This window comes from Rhinolophus sinicus, linkage group LG14, assembly GCF_036562045.2.
Source record: "Rhinolophus sinicus isolate RSC01 linkage group LG14, ASM3656204v1, whole genome shotgun sequence".
In the NCBI taxonomy this organism is placed as follows: Eukaryota; Metazoa; Chordata; class Mammalia; order Chiroptera; family Rhinolophidae; genus Rhinolophus; species Rhinolophus sinicus.
In genome coordinates, this window is record NC_133763.1 from 42,145,028 (window position 1) to 42,162,172 (window position 17,145).

General features: G+C 47.1%; 1 protein-coding gene across 4 annotated transcripts in view; it reads left to right on the top strand.

Annotated features, from left to right (window-relative positions):
* The first annotated feature begins 5,872 nt into the window (after window positions 1-5,872).
* Window positions 5,873-17,145, top strand: part of AHCYL1 (adenosylhomocysteinase like 1) — a 36,059-nt gene continuing 24,786 nt past the window's right edge. The window contains exon 1 of one of the 4 annotated variants that reach the window (XM_019730479.2): window positions 5,873-6,275. In XM_019730479.2, the coding sequence (XP_019586038.1) occupies window positions 6,156-6,275 (120 nt within the window). In that variant the 5' untranslated portion in view covers window positions 5,873-6,155. Of the gene's footprint in view, window positions 6,276-15,771; window positions 15,971-17,145 lie in introns of those variants that run through there. The other 3 variants (XM_019730480.2, XM_019730481.2, XM_074319133.1) reach the window with 3 other exon arrangements.

Sequence of the window (17,145 nt, forward strand, 5' to 3'; positions counted from 1 at the left end):
ACTGGATCTGGCACCGTCTGACTTCTGGCTCTTCCCCAAAGTCAAAATGACCATGAAAGGTAAACATTTTGAATTGATTCAGGACATCGAGGCAGCCACGACAGTGGCTGGACACTCACGAAAAGAGGACTTCCAGAACTGCTTCAGAAAGTGGCAAGAATGATGAGATAAGTGTGTTCAAAGTGAGGAGAGTATTTTGAAGGGGATTAATGGCAATGTATCTTTTACTGTAATAAATTATTTTTAACTTAAACATTCACCATATTTTTTTTATCACACCTTGGACATCAGGCTCTCAGGTCCAACCCAGAAGAAAGCATTTGAGGGAGCTTTGAGGGGCTGCTGGACACACAGTAGCCAGACCTGGGGCCAGGTTGGGCCGTGGCTCATGGCTGGGGCAGTTCCAGCCCTCCTTTTCAAGGAAGTAAAATCCCAGCGTAAACAAGCGCTCAGTACCAGCGATGACAATCCTTTCTTGCTTATTCTTGTCCTTCTGGGAAGCAGCGCAAGGAGAGAATTCCAAATTCACGACAAAAACTCCTTTCCCCTCCAGATTTTCAGTCTGGAACCACATCTTAGTAACTTATGTTTGCACAATACTTGTAACTTGTTCAAAGCTCTCTTATACTTATTATTTTCTTGGACGGGATCATCATAAGCCCCAGAAGAGGAGCAATCACCCTGTTTTGCATGAGGAAACAGACCCAGAAAGGCCCAGGATCCCAGCAGCTTAGTTGGTAGCAGAGTCAAGACTTGACGCCACGTTTTCGTCTGCCCCGATGCCTGGCTTCCCTCCACACCATGCAGCCTACCCATGAGTCAGCCATCACGAGTTCCGGGGGCACTGCACCTCATGTCCCCTTACAGCCATAAGGTAACTTCCTCTGGGCGCTGTTTATAGCCAAGATAATTGGCCCCATTATTTACGTTTTTTGCTCCTTCTCTCTGGCAGGACCTGGGGCTGTGATCCAACCTTGTCTGTTTGGCTTGAAAGCCCCTCCCACTCTGACTCCTACCCTGACACACACTGTATTTATATTGCATTAAGTTGGAAACAACTCAAATGCCCCACAATAAAAAAAACAATTGAGAAAATTCCTATAGCAATATGATGGAGCACTTAGGAAATGCTGACGACAGGTATGCAAACAATCTCTGTATGTGGTAATGCATTTTGAAATATTGCAATTTGATCAAAGCAGAACACAAATGACATGCTGATCACAGGTATGTAAAAGTGAATACCTGCAAATTAACAAGAATCAGAAGTGAACATAGAGATACATAAAGAGATTTTTATCTTCACAGGCTTTCTTTTCCGATAAAGATTATGTTGAAATAATGATAAATAGCACAATAAATAATAAATGTCATAATAAGCAGAGGAGGCAGAGGAGTCTTTCTTGGCCTCTGGGGGACTGCTCCTTTTCTCCAAAGAGCTGGACTTGCAGAGAGGGGAGGCAGGGAAGCTGGAAGAGGGGAACCAAGGAGCTGGGGAAGGAGGAACCCGGCATGCCTGAGGACGCCTTGCTGGGAGCCCCTGGGGAGCCGCAGGGCAGACTGGCAATCTGGAATCGTGCTCAAGGGTCACCCTTCACCTCAATGACAATGCCAATGGTGCCACCCAGAGTGTGTGGTGGTTCTGGGACAGGAAGAAGATGGGAGGGCATCCGCTGGATGGATGTAGAGCCATTTACCTGTTTCCTTACTTCTATGGTCACCCAAGATCTCCTGCAATCTTTCTGCACTTTTCATTTTAGAGGACTAAAGAGGGACCTGGCCACAGGAGGTGAAGGGGCTACAGGGAGAGTACAGCCTTACTCTTGTGGAATGCCAGCCTGGCGGGGAGCAGATGGGTGGGAGAGGTGCCAACCTAGGCTCCCCTGGGACTTGGGGACAGTGAACTCCACAAACATTTCAAAGTCAACATGCCTTAAGCTGGCTCCTTATCTCAGCAGCCCCTCCACCCTGACCTGCTTCTCCTCCCGTGTTCCCCATCCTGGCAGATGTCACCACTATCTACCCTTCGTTCACCAAGCTCTGCAGGACCTGGCTTTGGCCTCAGCCCTTGCTCTGCCCTACTTTGCACCCTGTGCCCCACCCATACTGAAATAGTTAGTTCCCAGTAACATGTCAAGCTGTTTCATTGCCTGCTTTTTGTCATGCTAATCCTTCAGCCTAGAATCCCTTCCTTACCTTGTCCAGCTGCTTATCTGTCAAGAGTTCAGGTCAAGCACCGTCTCCCTCTACAAAGCCTTTCTTGCTCATCCCTTCACCCCCACCCTTACCCTTTGTCCCCAGGTAGAGCTCAGGACTTCATTTGTCCCTGTAATCTAAGATCTAGTGCTGCTCCTGCCATATCTTTAGCATTTGATGTATATTTTATGAACTAAAAAAAAAAAAAATGAGTGAATGTGGAAGGTAATTTTGGGGGTTGAATTTGATTAACCAGACCAAGCCCACATGTGGTACCCCAGTGCCACCACTTTTCTGATAACAATGTCTTCCAAGTCATTTCTATTCCTTTCTAGAGCAGGGTCCCCTCTAGTCCTGAGGCCATTTAGAGGCCTGGCCCCCACCACACACAACAAGTACACCGATCCTTGGTCCCTGCTCTTCTCAAACACTGGCCCCTGGTCTCTTCTCGGATCTGTGTGAGGGTTATGCTGTTCAGGACAGTGAGCCCTGACACACCGTCCTGACCCGTTTCACAGGTGCTGAGTCATCAGGTAGATGTGGGGCGGTGGGGGGGAAGGGGGTGTGGTGTTGAAGACAGGCAGTTCTTGTCTTCCGTGAGAGGCAACCCCCTTAGCGGGGCCATGTGGGGCCATCTAGGAGCGGGGCAACACGCAGTGTTTCTCACTGATATGTCATCACACTCTCTGGCTGGGCGAGCTCTTTGATCTCCAGTCCACTGATGGTACCGGGAATGGCAGGCATCCATGTCCTCTAGAGCAGGCTGGTTTCCAGGAATGCCCTTGGCTCTGGCCTGACACACAGGCCTGCTGCCTTTCCACCAGGGCAGTCTAAGCCTGCCTTCCAGTCTAAGCACTTCCAATGTCCCTAAGTCAGCCTCCCCGGCCTCCCGTGGGCCAGGCATTCAGGTAAGTGGAGTTGGACCTGTTGGTCTCCTTCTTGGCTCAAACCGCAGAGGCATTTCTTGCTCTAGGCATGGCCCTGTCTTGACCATCCTCAGCAACAGTCAATTCTGTGAGCCTGCTATTACGGGAAACCTGTTACTTTGGTTGAAGAGTAAAAGAGCGGCTGAACTTCAGTCTCGAGGAATCTCAGAGTTTGAATGCTAATGTGCAGGGCAGAGACTAAGCTCTTGGACAACGGGAGTTTCGAAAATCAAATCCAAAGGACAGACACATGCGTGCTTTCATTTTATTTTTTAAAACAAGCTAACTTAAACCACGTATTTTCCTATTCAAAAGATGTGGAGTTTGACCTCTGTTCCAACTGGCTCTGCTTCTGCTCTCTGAGCAGGCAGCTCCGGTCTCTGGGCTCTGATAACAGTTTGGGCAAACGTACAGGATGAAACCTACTTCAAGCTGTACACCCAAAGGATCCTGGGTGGGCAGGGGGACTCCTGGTTCCAGCTGGGAGACGAAGAGATAGGTACCAGTGGCACCTCTGAATGAATCTGGTATTCCGGTCCCCCAACTTTCTGTCCCCGCTGCTACAGGAATATCTCGGAGAGAGGAGACGAGGGGCTTCGAAGAGTGGGCAAATGAGAGAATCCTAACCGTTAAAGATCAGGATTTGCAGAAGTGTGCATCTTTCCAGTAGCTTCCATAGTCCATTTTTATTTATTTATTTATTTATTTTTAAAGGTTTTATTGGGGAAGGGGAACAGGACTTTATTGGGGAACAGTGTGCACTTCCAGAACTTTTCTCCAAGTCAAGTTGTTGTCCTTTCAATCTTAGTTGTGGAGGGTTCCGCCCAGCCTCAAGTTGCCGTCCCTTCAGTCCCAGCTATGGAGGGTGCAGCTCAGCTCCAGGTCCAGTCGCCGTTGCTAGTTGCAGGGGACAGAGCCCACCATCCCTTGCGGGACTCGAAGGACTGAACTGGCAACCCTGTGGTTGAGAGCCCACTGACCCATGTGGGACTTGAACCGGCAGCCTTCGGAGTTAGGAGCACGGAGCTCTAACCGCCTGAGCCACCAGGCGGCCCCATAGTCCATTTTTAAACAGACAGCCTCATGGGGCTGGGTGTTTGGAACATGGGCTTCTGTGACTAAGAAAGACCTCTGGGGCCCCAGAGGCAAGTATTTCACACTTCCCAACCTTGAAAATAAACCAGTGTTGAAAACCACAACTTCTTTCTTAAAAGAGTTGACCCTGTCAGATAGCTAGTGGGTTTCTAGATATAAAAAGGTGGGCTTGGGGGATGGGCCGGGGGTGGTGGTGGTAATTTAGGAAAAGAGCACTAGGAAAACTTGAATACTCATCACAATACAAGGAAGCAGGCTTCCCAGAGACAATCAAGGAAGGGAGATGAGGTGGAGGGATGGGAAGGGAGCAACAGGAGGAAACTAGATTAGACACAGTGGGCTAGGGAGCTTTGTGGGGTGGTGTGGCCAACAAGAAATCCCAGGTGACGATATAGCCAAAATAACTTTTCAGAACATTTCAGAAATGTGATTTTTAAATTGTTTGCTGTATGATGTAATCTCTCCCCTGTGGCCAACAAATTTTCATTAAAAGTTCTACGACATGTTATAGCATTATTTTTGTGGTTGTTTTGGAATAGGGGGTGGGGGTTGGAAAGAACAGGGGCTGTGTTCCCTATGTGAATTGACAGCAGGAACTAAAGAAACAGCCACAAGACCAGAACACTGAATAACACTTCGCATGAGGCAGAAAACTAGAGCCGGAGGTAACCAGGAAAATCAAAGTTCCCCCAGTGAAATCCTGGGGAGGGCCTTGGACTTTCCACAGGACATGGGAGTTCAAGACAATGTCATCTGAATCTCCAAGGACAGGCAACCTTAGGTGACATTAGGTTACAGATATGCTTTGCCTCTCCAGCTGGACTAAGCCTTGCAAAACATAAAATGTATCACGCGGATCTTTACTATCCAGGGTCTAGAACAAGGACAGGACGTAGTAGGGCCCAGTAAAAACATGTGAATGGTCCATGAACGCCCTGGGTGCCACACTGGTAGCTGACAGAATCTAATGGGGGGCAGGGAGGGAGGCGCGAAGCAGGAAAGCCATTCAGTCTCGAAACTGTCCCCTCCCCCGCTCCTGCTCTCCACCCCTCTGATCCACTAGCCCCATCCCAATGGCCAGATAACATCAGCTCTGTGGCCTAAAGGTCTGTAAACAGGCAAGGCCCAGCGGAGACAGCGGTGGAGGAGGTCACAAAAGGTTGTGCAGAAACCACATTGCTCTGAGTCTGTTCTGCCCACTCTTACGGAGTCAGAGGCAAACACTGCCCCTTGGGAAGGGACTTCTGGTCTGAAGGACTTGGGTCGGAGGCAGTGAGTGAGTGGGCTGTCTTAGGCCCCGTTGTTTCTAGGACTGGCTGCAGGATGTGTCGTGTGGGGCTCTGCTCTTTGATCCCAAGCACCCCCTTACGCCGTTCTGAGGCCTTGCCGGGAACCCCACAGCCCAGTCTCCCCAGTTCTGCGGCATCCCTGCAGGAACCACGCGCCGCTCACAGGGCTGATGGCGCCACCTGGCGGCGCCACGGGGCCGACTCACTCTGGCAGCTTCACCCGCGAGCTGGGAAGTAGGAGGGGTGGCTCCAGCGGCCCAGTCCTGCGTGGTGACGTCATGACCTAGCGCCGTTTCTCCCCGCCCATTCCCCCGCCCCGGAGCTGCCAGTACTTGACGTGGCGTCACCACCCTCTACCCTTACTTTGCGTGCGTGTGTGCGTGCGGCGGAGGTGGCTGCGCGGGCTGGTCGGAGCTCGGCGTTGCTGCTTTTGGGGCTCCTGTCGCCGCCGCGCTGTCCGGCTGTCTTGGGCGGCCGAGCAGACGAGGCGCCGGCCCCAGCACCTCGGCACCGGACGCGGCTCGGCGTGGGGCCGGGCGGGAGGGTGGGCGAGCGCGTGTCGGAGCGCTCCGCGCGGGCGGGTGGGCGGACGCCCGAGAGGGAAAGAGGCGGGGGCGGCGGATCAGCCGCGGGCCCGGCCGGCCGGGGGATGTCGATGCCTGACGCGATGCCGCTGCCCGGGGTCGGGGAGGAGCTGAAGCAGGCCAAGGAGATTGAGGACGCCGAGAAGTACTCCTTCATGGCCACCGTCACCAAGGCGCCCAAGAAGGTGCGGGGGTTCTGGGTGGCGGCGGGGGCCCGGACTGGGGCCTCGCGGACGGGGCGCGAGCGAGCCCCGGGCTCCAGCTAGTTCGCGACTTTTGGGGCGAGGGGATCGGGGACGACTGAGATGGTGCAGAGGTGGCGGGTGAGCGGCCCCAGGCCTATCCCGAGCTGAAAGGCCGCCCCTGACCTCACTTTCCTTTGTCCCTCGGCCCCAGTCCTCCGGGATCTTGTTGAAACCTGACAGGGCTGGGCCTTCAATCTGTCCGTGACTTTTCTTGGGTGAAGGGCTTCGAAGACGGGAGTGGGAGGGGGCGAACCAACTCAGTTGACCCTTGTTGCCAGCCCCAGGGGATGGGGGTGTACGGAAAATCTCCTTTCAAGTGAGTGGGTAAATCTGGCAAAGCTTCTGTAGGCAAATCTTTGGAAGCAGTGGCCGGTTTATCCAACAACTGCGTGCTAGCCTGGAGACAAGCGGGGAAAATGCGTGGAGCTAGCTCTTTTATGCAGGTGAAAGCAATGAGGGCATCATGAGATGGAAAAGAAAACTAGAAAACTGTGATTTTTCACCTACAGTCGTCCAGTTGCTTCGACACACGTAAAAAATGAATGTGTGGAGCTTGGTGACTGGAGACACTGTCATGGATACAGGTTGATCGCAGTCATGTGAATAGACCACTTGGGCTTTTCTTGAGAAGGGAGCTAGGGTGGGTTGGACGGGTGGGTGGTACGGAGCGATTGCTCATTCTTGCCTGCACTTATTGAGGCAGAACAAGTTTCCTCTATTGTACTGTGGGTTGAGCTCAAAGGACGCCCTTCTCATTTTCTTGTCGTGCGTGGAAGATTAAATGGCAACCTTTGGAGCTTTCAGTCTAACTAGCTCTCAGAATGGTGGAATTAGGATTCCTGGTGCTTTCTGAGCATTTGCTGCCAACCACATCTTGACTTTCCACATACCTGGCATCCACTTAACAGTACACCAGGGAACCTTTGCAGAGGTGACCTTTCTGAAACCAGCGAGAACCTGGATAAATATTTCCCTCTTGTATAAAAAGTGTTTCAAGGCTGTCCCTGCCTGCAGCGTTTGATGGATACAGTGCTTGTATAAGCGGAACAAAGCCAGGTTTGCAGGAATGGTTAACAATCCTTAAGCCTCCTTCATCTGAACTAGTTAAGCTGTCATAAATGGGAGACAAAACTTTTTTTAAGGAAATGAATCCACCTCTCCAGAAATCAAATGCAGGATCGAAAAGACAGGGCACGATTCTGTGGTTTAACTCCATTTTCTCACGAAATTAAGATCTTACTAGTAGAATGCCTTTGAAAAGGTTGTAGAAAAACCCTTGATTCTAAGGAGCCTGATGAACCTTATTTTTAGTGCTCTCAGTTCAGCTGACTGCTTTGTTGGGCAGTAACCCTTTGTGATCTGCATTGTATGGAGACACAGGCACAGCCTTTATAAGCAGAATGCTTAAGGGCAGTGCCTGTGGTGAGTTAGGGAAAAGAACTGGGAAATCCCTGGGACCTGACTCCCTGAACTCTTCCTCTTCCCTGTTAGCCTATCCCTCCTTTGTTAGTAAACCTTTATTTTTGGAAATGCCGCTATTAATAAGACAAAGTTTGTATTGTAGATTGTAAACTCCGTAAAGGCAGGGACTCTTGTTCACCCTTGTATGCATTCCGCCTAGCTCTATCTGTACCTAGCATATAGTAGGTACTCAAATAAGTGCCCGCCTGGCTAACTAGTAATTAAGATGTCTGTATGGCTGCCTACCAGGAATAAATAATCCTTTTTCCTCTTTTCTTCCCAGGAGGAATATTGCTAATGTATTATTGTCAGGCCAAGTGCTAATGATTTTAGAGATTCATTCCATTAGCTGACAGAAGCAGTCTCTGCTAGGAAGTGGGGAAGACCCCGTGGAAGTTTCCATTTGCTGGTAAATGTATCCCCGTGTTTCTTATTAATCTTGCTCTTTCTGAGCTTTTATTGTGTAACATTTACACAGCACTTTGTATTAAAGTGCTTTATGATGACTAATTACCCTTCCCCTAATGATGATAAAAGGCATTTATTTAGTTAATGAGTTGGTTGAGGACTAATCAAGGTCATGTAGCAGCAAGTTCTAGGTGATCCATTTTTTTCAGGACTTTGGCGGAATTGGATATTTTGACCTGAGTCACTTTTGTACCTCTGCCGTGCGTTAATACTGTGAGAAAGCATGAGGAAAGTAAGAGAAAAAATGTAGCTTCGCATGTACTGAATGGTGTGAGAAAAAGGCCTCTACAAATGGTGCTGTCCTTCACCTGTGAGGATTCTGGTATGGCTCGCTAGACCAATTAATTCTTGGAGCATACCAAGCCCTGAGGCCCCTTGGGAATTGAGGACATTTCTGGTGCCGGTCAGAGGGTATAGGTTACTTCAGGGTGACTTTGACGGTCCTCAGATCAGTTTCCAGTGTAACTGGTGAAATTTTATTTACTTTGGGGAAGAGTGGATGTCCATCAATAAATACTGAGATTCTTCAATTATAATCACAACTTACTCAGTTTTGTATTCTGTCTACCACAGTGCTATGTGGTGTAATCAAAAAATACAGTGAATGTCTAAATTTTAAAAAATTTATTACAATAAAAGACATATTCCTATTAATCCCTCTCAGAATATTCTCCCCCCCTTCAAACACACTTATCCAGTTGTTCTTGCCACTTTCGGAAGCAGTTCTGGAAGTCCTCTTTCATGAGTGTCTCTAGTTGCGCTGTCGTGGCTGCCTCGATGTCCTGAATCGCTTCAGAACGTTTACCTTTCTTGGTCATTTTGACCTTGGGGAAGAGCCAGAAGTTGGAGGGTGCCAGATCCAGTGAATAAGGTGGATGAGGACATACCTTTTCTGCTACTTTGTATTGCAGCGGTGATAGCCACCTTGGGCCTTGGGAAATTGACATTATGTCAAGTTGATTTTTTTTTTCCATAGGGTAAACCCAAATCTCCATCTTGTTGATAAAACTTCCTACGGTAGACGTCTTTCTCTGGCAGGTCTGTCAGGTCATTTGCTGTTCTCTGCACTTCTGAACATGTGGTGGGGGCATGGGGGAGGCTCTCTGGAGTGCTGCATTCGGCATTTGACCTAGGATTTATGCAGACCTGTACCACCAGCACAGGAAGCTGAAGGAGAGAAAGAACGCAAAAGAAATTACTTTTGATCGTAGGATATTCTTTATTTGAATAAAGCATGTATTGCACTAATTCATCAAAGGGGTTGGCTGAGACTTAGGAAGCATACTAGGTAGAGCCTGGGTGAGTACTGGGTAAATGTTAGCCTGTTGGGTGGAACCCAGGGTGCACCTCTTGAGGGTTATGTAGCTAATTCTTGGTGCAGAATTTACACCATACTTCTCAGTCACTGAGAAGAGATTTGATAGGTTGACATTTCCTGTCTTCTCCACATCATTAGTATCTCTTGAGTCTCTAGAGTGGCTTCTGTTTTAGCGTCAGTCTTTGAACAAGAGTCAGACATGTAAGAAGATCCTATCTTGTTTAGATTTCTCCACAGATACTGATTACTTCTCTTTTTCTTACTTGATTCTGTTTAGTTAGTTTGATACTAGTTTCCATATTACTTTGTTCTAAGTTCCTTTAGATGTTTAACTTGTAACAGACCAATCTGTTCATTGCCTAGATCCCTTTCTGGCAGTATTGTAAATGTGTACCATTTGTTTTATCAGGAGAGTATCATGTGGATTTAGTATGTTACCCAATATAACATTCTTGTAAAGTTTTTAATGTATTTTGATACATAGAATGTAGACCTTTAGTTGCCTGTGATTCCTCATAAGTTTACTCTGCCACCTCAAGTAGTTATGGTCTATAAACAAGGACCGAAATGCGCTCTTAGGGCTCTTATTTAAAGGAACTGGCCAGTAAAGTAGAATCATTTATACCTATCTTTTTCTCAAGTTTGGGAATATGAGTATTAAAATTTTGTGAGTTAGAACACATCATATTGAGGTGGGTCAGAAGCATCCCCATCATGTATGAAGAACAACACATTTGCATTCACCAGAGGTTTTTCCAACCTAAAATCTGAGCATCCAGAGTTAAAGACGAATTCATAGCACAAGTTGCCCTTCCGGGTCTTGTCAACACTGTCAGTGCCTTGCGTATGGTAAGCAGTTAAAAATTCACATGGAATTGTGGTCACCTTTTCTCCTCTGTTTCCGTATTTCCCTTTGTTTCATTCAGGTAGTTTTCTGCTATCCCACTGTTGCTTGGCTGTTACATGAAACCTCTTTAACTTTTCCTTTTTGTTCCTAAAACTGTGAGTAGTACAATGTGAGTCAAGCACTTGATTTTTGGAGTCAGGTTTACTTTCAGTCTCTACCACTTAATAGCTGTATGACTGGATGGGTGGCTTAACCTAGCTAAGCCTCTGTTTTTCTTCTCGTCTCTCCCTCTCCCTCCCTCTCTTCTTCCTTCCTTTCTGTTATCTGTAAGTGAATTTATTTCTCTCTCATTTTTGAAAGATAGGTTTGCTGGGTACATAATTGTAGGTTGACAGTTATTTTTGTTAATACTTTGAAGGTATTTTTCCATTGCGTCCCGGTCTTAATTATCACTAAATAAAAGTCTTTATAATTATTTCTTTGTAGGGTACCTTTTTTTTTCCCCAGCTACTTTTAAGTTTTTTAAGACTGCATATCACAGTGGTCCGGGGCGTGGACTTTGAGCTTCCATTTTCTTATCTGTAAGACGAGGGATGATAATTGGACTACAGGACTGTTGAGAAGGTTAACATTTAGTAAATACTGCTTAGTGTATTTACTCCTTTATAACTAGGGTGACCATATATCCTGCTGAGCCTGGCTTATTTGAAATATTCTTAAAGAGCCAAAACAAAGATGTTTCTATTGGAACGTCTTTTTAACAGGAAAAACTTTTACCTGACAAAGATGTTGTTTTATGTAGAGCTTACACCTATTGAACACTACAATAGTTGCTGATTTCTAGGAGGTACATAGACAACGGGAGAACGTAGAGCTTGTGATGGAAATGGGATACGCTCTACCTGACCCTGCCAGCACCCTGTCCTCCAGACCACACATGCACCCACAGAATGGGGTGTTTATCAGACACTAGTCTGGCTGAGTCCAGGAGTTCGTTTCTTCAATCTGCAGTTGTTTGGGAGTCTTCCCAAACTAGAAGCTGTGAATTGCATGAAACCATTCCAAAGCCTCCTCTGAGCTGTGACTTTATCTTTTTATATAGTCACCTTCAGATCACATCCCTGTGTACTGAAACTCCCTCCCCCAGGCACAGTTTCTCTCTCCTCTAAACAGCCTGCTCCTAATTATGTATAACTGATTTTCTGCTGCAGAAATGTGTGGCCTTTGCTCACAGCAATTACAGACTTAGAGTGGAACACCCAGGCATTTGTCGACGCTCAGACTGCTTTCATTTTTATTCCTGCCTCTGTTCAGTTTTCTAAAGGATTCTGGTGCTTTAATCTCCATATATGTAATGACTGGTAGGCTTAGCAGTATACAGTGGGACTTAATCATTTCCTGCCCAAACAGGACACCAAGTAAAAGAGCTGGATGAACTACCTGTAAAAGGTAGTGTTTGGAGTGCTGGGGGAGAGACTGGAAAGGACGCTGACAGAACCACAGACCTAGGACTGTCTGAGCATGCTCCTCCCCTCTTTCATTTTTTAAAATTATAGTTGACATCCATTATATTAGTTTCAGATGTATAACATGGTGATTAGACATTTGCATACCTTATGAAGTGATCACCACGATAAGCGTAGTAACCATCCGTCACTGTACAAAGGTATTACGTTATTGACTGGTTTCCCTGTGCTGTACATCACGTCCCGTGACTTATTTATTTTATAACTGGGAATTTGTACCTCTTGATCCCGTTCACCTTTTTGCCCATCTCCCCGCCTCCCTCTCTTTTGATCACCATCGATTCATTCTTTGTATCTATGAGTCTGTTTCTGTTTTGTCTGTTTCTTTTGTATTTTCGATTCCACATACAGAAGGTGACAAAAAAAATTATACACATTTTAAGAAATGAAAAAATTATTAAAATTGTAATACTCAATGTATACTGATAACAAAAGATGAATACAAGTCATGTGTATACATTTTTTTGGCACCCCCGGTATACGTGCAATCATACATTTGAATTTTTTGCTCCTGCTTTCCTGCCGTGAAAGCCCCAGTGCTTCAGCTAATGTGCCTCTGTATTCCACCTGTAGGGCTTAATTGGCTTAAAATGTTCTTTACCAGTCCAAACCAGTTCACTTCTTTTAAAATGGTCCCCCTGTACTCAGTTGTGTGCTAGAATGAGGCTTAAACAGGAGGGCTTGGTGACTGCCCACTGTTCTAGGCTGCTCAGCTTGGACCTGCCTCAGGCTTAGTTCTTTACAGTCTGAAGAAGCCCAGCCAGAGCAAGCCCTGCTGTTGATGGAGTTTCTCTTCTCCTGAACCTGTGTGTGTACAATGGCACCACTGGAATCTCACTGAGCCTCTGTGCTCAAGGTGCCAAGGAAAATGCTCATGTGCCAATCTCCATGGGCACAGTGAGCTGGATGGTGAATTGGTGAGTGGCCGAATGAAGGGGTTGAAAGCCTGGAGGAGATGAGTGTAACCATGTTTCATTCATTGGCCTCCTGAATGAAGCTCTTCATATCACTGTGCTGAGTAATGTCAGGGTTTCGGGGAGTCCTGCTTTTCATAAATGACTCCAACTCTCCTAGTACTTTAGTTAATTGTATTGAGGTGAATCTTGGGGGCGCAGATTTTCATGGGTGTAATGGGAATGACTTTCTCCCTTTCCCCCAGGGCTGGCTTGACCACAAGTCAAAAGTTTTCGGGCTGTGACCTGGTCCCATTATGATCTCTGGATCCTGACATGAAAAAAGAGGACCTATCAGGAAAGTTAGTAGGACAGAGGTGCTGCTTTGCCCTCTTTGAGCACCTCCACCCCATCTCCTTCCTCAAAGGCTGTAAGGAAAACCGATTGGGGCTGTCACGACAGCTTTATTTAGGAGCTGAAGAGCTCTTCACCTTGAATTTTCAAAGCGCGCAACCCGTCTCTGTTATTTCAGAAGAGAGGTCAGCAAGGATACAGAGCTCTGGGGAAGGAGAGAACTTAAAGTGTCCCTTTTGCCAGTTGGAGGGATTGCTCCTGAGATAGTCACTGGATTAGAGACTCTAGAACAATGGTTCTTAATCTTCTGAGTCACAGATCCCTTTCAGAATCTTAGAAAATCGTGAGTCTTTCCTCAGGAAAGTTCAGGAGCGCAAACACTTGCATACACTTTCAGAAGACAGCATGGCACTCCCTGAAACTCATCCATGGATCCTGGGTTTAAAACCCTGATTTGGAAGGGCAGGCCTCTAGCCATAATATCTCATTCTTTTTACGGATCCAGAAACTGCTGAGATTAAGTTTCCAGATGTAGTTTATCTTTAGAAAAAAGCTGAGGTTGTTGGCGTTCTTTGTCACCCCCTCTTTGGGATGCTTTTCAGCTTCCCAAGAGACTCATTATCAGCGCCTTGAGGGTTCAACTCAGGAACTTATGCACACTGGAACCAGCAACTTTGGGTGGTTTTATACTATCTCCAGTGCCCTCCATCTGAACTGTGGGTGCCCCTAAAGCTCCATGGCTGATTTTAACTAAATATCCCATAGTGTTGAGAGTAGGGAGCTCACGTAGAGTAGGGAGACTGGGTACCAAAACTAAACAAAGTAGTTTGCTCCCGTGTGTTTCGTATCGGTCTGATTTTAGGGTAGTACTTCTCAGACTATTCAGGACTGACTTGCTATCTCAATCTTATTCTTCATTTGATTTCTCTAGTCCAAGCATATTGAGAGCAAGGACCGTATCTCACACGTACGTATAGTGCGTGGTACCTGGCACATAATACTGTCAGTAATTGTTTACTGAGTAAAACCATTGTGGGATGACGATCCCTAGGGGAAAATGAGCTGGACATGCTTGATGGCTTTGGCTCACTTTCCCCTTCACAGGTTGGTTTCCTAACTTACACCCCTCCCACGTGGGTGATAGTGGAGTACTTCAGGTGAGAGACTGATGAGAATGGCCAGCATCATAGTAGATCCCTTTGTACTGCCAGAAATAAGAGGTGCGGGAGGAGACTTGAGAATACGTGGCCCGGTAGCATGGGAACCACAGGGCAAGAGGCTAGAAGCTTAGGGGTATCCTTAGATATCGTGGGAAAGGGAACTTGAACTTCCCACTACATTATAAACCCTTAGCCTTAGGGACACTACCCAAAGTTGAAACTGGTATTCTGGTTTACACGTGTGCTTGATTTAAGGAACAGAGGCTTCCTACGCTTTCATTTTAGAATGTGTGCTGGAGTCCTGGAAGTGGCAACCAACAGCTCTGCCCAGCAGTGCTGGGCAAACTTCTGCTGCTGCTCGTTCTGCAACCCCAGCTGCCCCTTTGAAACCGAAGGCTGAGCTCCAAGTTCAAAAGCTTTGTATATACGCCCTTGTCTTTGAAATACACCTTCTTTAGAGGTCGGCTTCTGGGAATTGGGCCAGGGCTTGTCCTAACCAGGAACTCGGGCTCTAATTGGCGCTGAGGGTTTTATGTGTGACGTCTCCCTAAAGTACGTGACCGCGGCAAGGTACGTGACCGTGGCAGGGTACAGGGGGAGGGAGACCTTCAGAATTTTGCAGCTTTACATGGCAGCTGTGTTCAGTCGTTCTGGTAACTAATTCAGCTTCCTGTGGGTGGCCAGGTGGTCTCTAACTCCTTACTCAGTGCTTGAGTTTTTAGTGCCCAGCTTCCGAGCACCAGACTTCTTAGCAAACAAGACATGAAGATTCCCAATGTTCAGTTCTTAGGGAGAGCGGCCCAGCTGGCTTGTCATGCTGGAGTAGATGAATTGTGAATGTTAATTATACCGATCAATACAGTGGCCTTGGTAACAGACGGGTAGCTGCTGTAGAATCTGTTTACTTCAGGTTTATAACAGAAAAGAGATGGAGCTGGTTGGGAACATGGTGTTCTAAATGTAACAAACTGTTGTGAGCCCAAGGAAAATGCCTGTTAGAAGGACTGACCCTATTGCACCCCTTCCCCAGGATTTCCCAGAGGGAAACATTACTCTGGGGGTGGTTTCTGTTCTTATTTGCCAATTGGGAATGAATTGAGGTTGGCAGAGGCTTGGCTTTTAGTGAGATGGGGTAAAGGCCATTTACAAATCATAAAGGTTAGGAGAGCGCCCTTGTTGGGAGGCCCCTCATTTCTCTACTGCGTTTGTAATTGGGAGTGGAGGTGAGATTAGTTTCCAGGCTTGCATTCTGGGGAAGGAGCCCCTCCTCTCTGGGGAGTAGAGGGTCGGAATTCGGCACATTCTTTGCTGACTCCACAGGGAGGGGTTTAGCTGAGCGCTGGGCATGTGTGGAATGAGAGCACCTTGCCAGTTTCCGCTGAGTTTGGATCAAGCCCCTGTGAAAATACAGTGTCTTTCTCAGACAGGCTCTGCGTCATGTTCTCCTAAGTCCTTGTGTGTCCATCTGATGAATTGCCTGTACCTGACAGATGGAGTTGGAACTAGAGGCACATTTTCTACTTCCTTTGCCTTACTGTTGCATCTCCAAACCAGCCGCAGCCAGCCCATTTGTTCCTGCATTCCTCGAGTTGCTTTCTCAAGAGCCTGGTAAACCCGTTATGCTTGTGTTCGCTCTTTCAGATCCTGCTGAGATTATGTCCGATCAGTGCTTCTCATGCAGTGGGAAGGAAGGGACAGTATCAGTCACCTAAGCAGCTTTTTCAGAATATTCATGACTGGGGCCCTAACCCAGACCTACTTCATCAAAATGGGGAGGGATTTAGGGGAAGGGGCAGGTGGAAAATGGGATGGTGTATGTGCATTTTGAAATAGCTCGAACTTGAAAGATCCCAGATTTAGAGCCACTCTTTTAGGTTACCTAGCGAGGCTTGCCAAAACTGTTATGAAATCTGCACTGGGTGGTAATGAGCTACCACCTATCTTGGATGACTTTGGCCCTGAGGAAAAACGTTGTGCCCATGTGAAGATTTCCAGTGTTCAGGTCCTGAAAGTAGCCTATGCTCACTCTTCTTTTCCAGGGCGTTCTGAGTAAGCCAGGCCAGAAATCGTGCAGGCCTGTCAGCTCAGGGTTGAGCACCTCCTGTGTCCCAGGACCAGTGCTGGGTGTTCAGGATACATCAGTGAACAAGACAGAGGTCCATATCCCAAGGAGCTTATACTCCTAGGACGTTCTTATTTGAGTCATGTAAGTTTAGTGTCGTTGTTCTTAATCATGTGGGACTTGGAGCTCTGTCAGAGCTGTGGTCACGTTCCAGAAATATGTACGTATGTATAGCAATTGGCCCATCCATGGACTCCAGGCTGAACACCTAGAATGCTTGCCTAGAACTGAGAGTGTGATTTGGGGAAAGCCAGGCCATGAGTTGGGTGTTTGTGACTGTTATCTCCTAACCGGACTGGTTATAGTTTCTTCCTGTGTACAGCCAAAGAAATTTGCAAAGAACTTGAGGGTGTCTCTAGGAAAAGTAACTATGAGGAATGGCTAGGCCTCCACTAAGCCAAAAGCATTTCTTGACTCTGTGTTCCCTTAGAAATGCTAATGATTTTGGCTCTCTGTCCCCAGTCCCACCTCTAGTTTCTGGTTGGCTGAGCTTTTTGGACTCAATGGATTAAAAATCTCCTCAGAAAATGAGGATTTCCTTAACATGATAATTTACATTGTGAATTTCTTGACTAACGGTGATAGTAAAATTATAAAGATCATGTGAGAGCATTTTAGTGAAATTCTGGCTTCAAAACCGAGGAAATGACAAAAGGAGTTG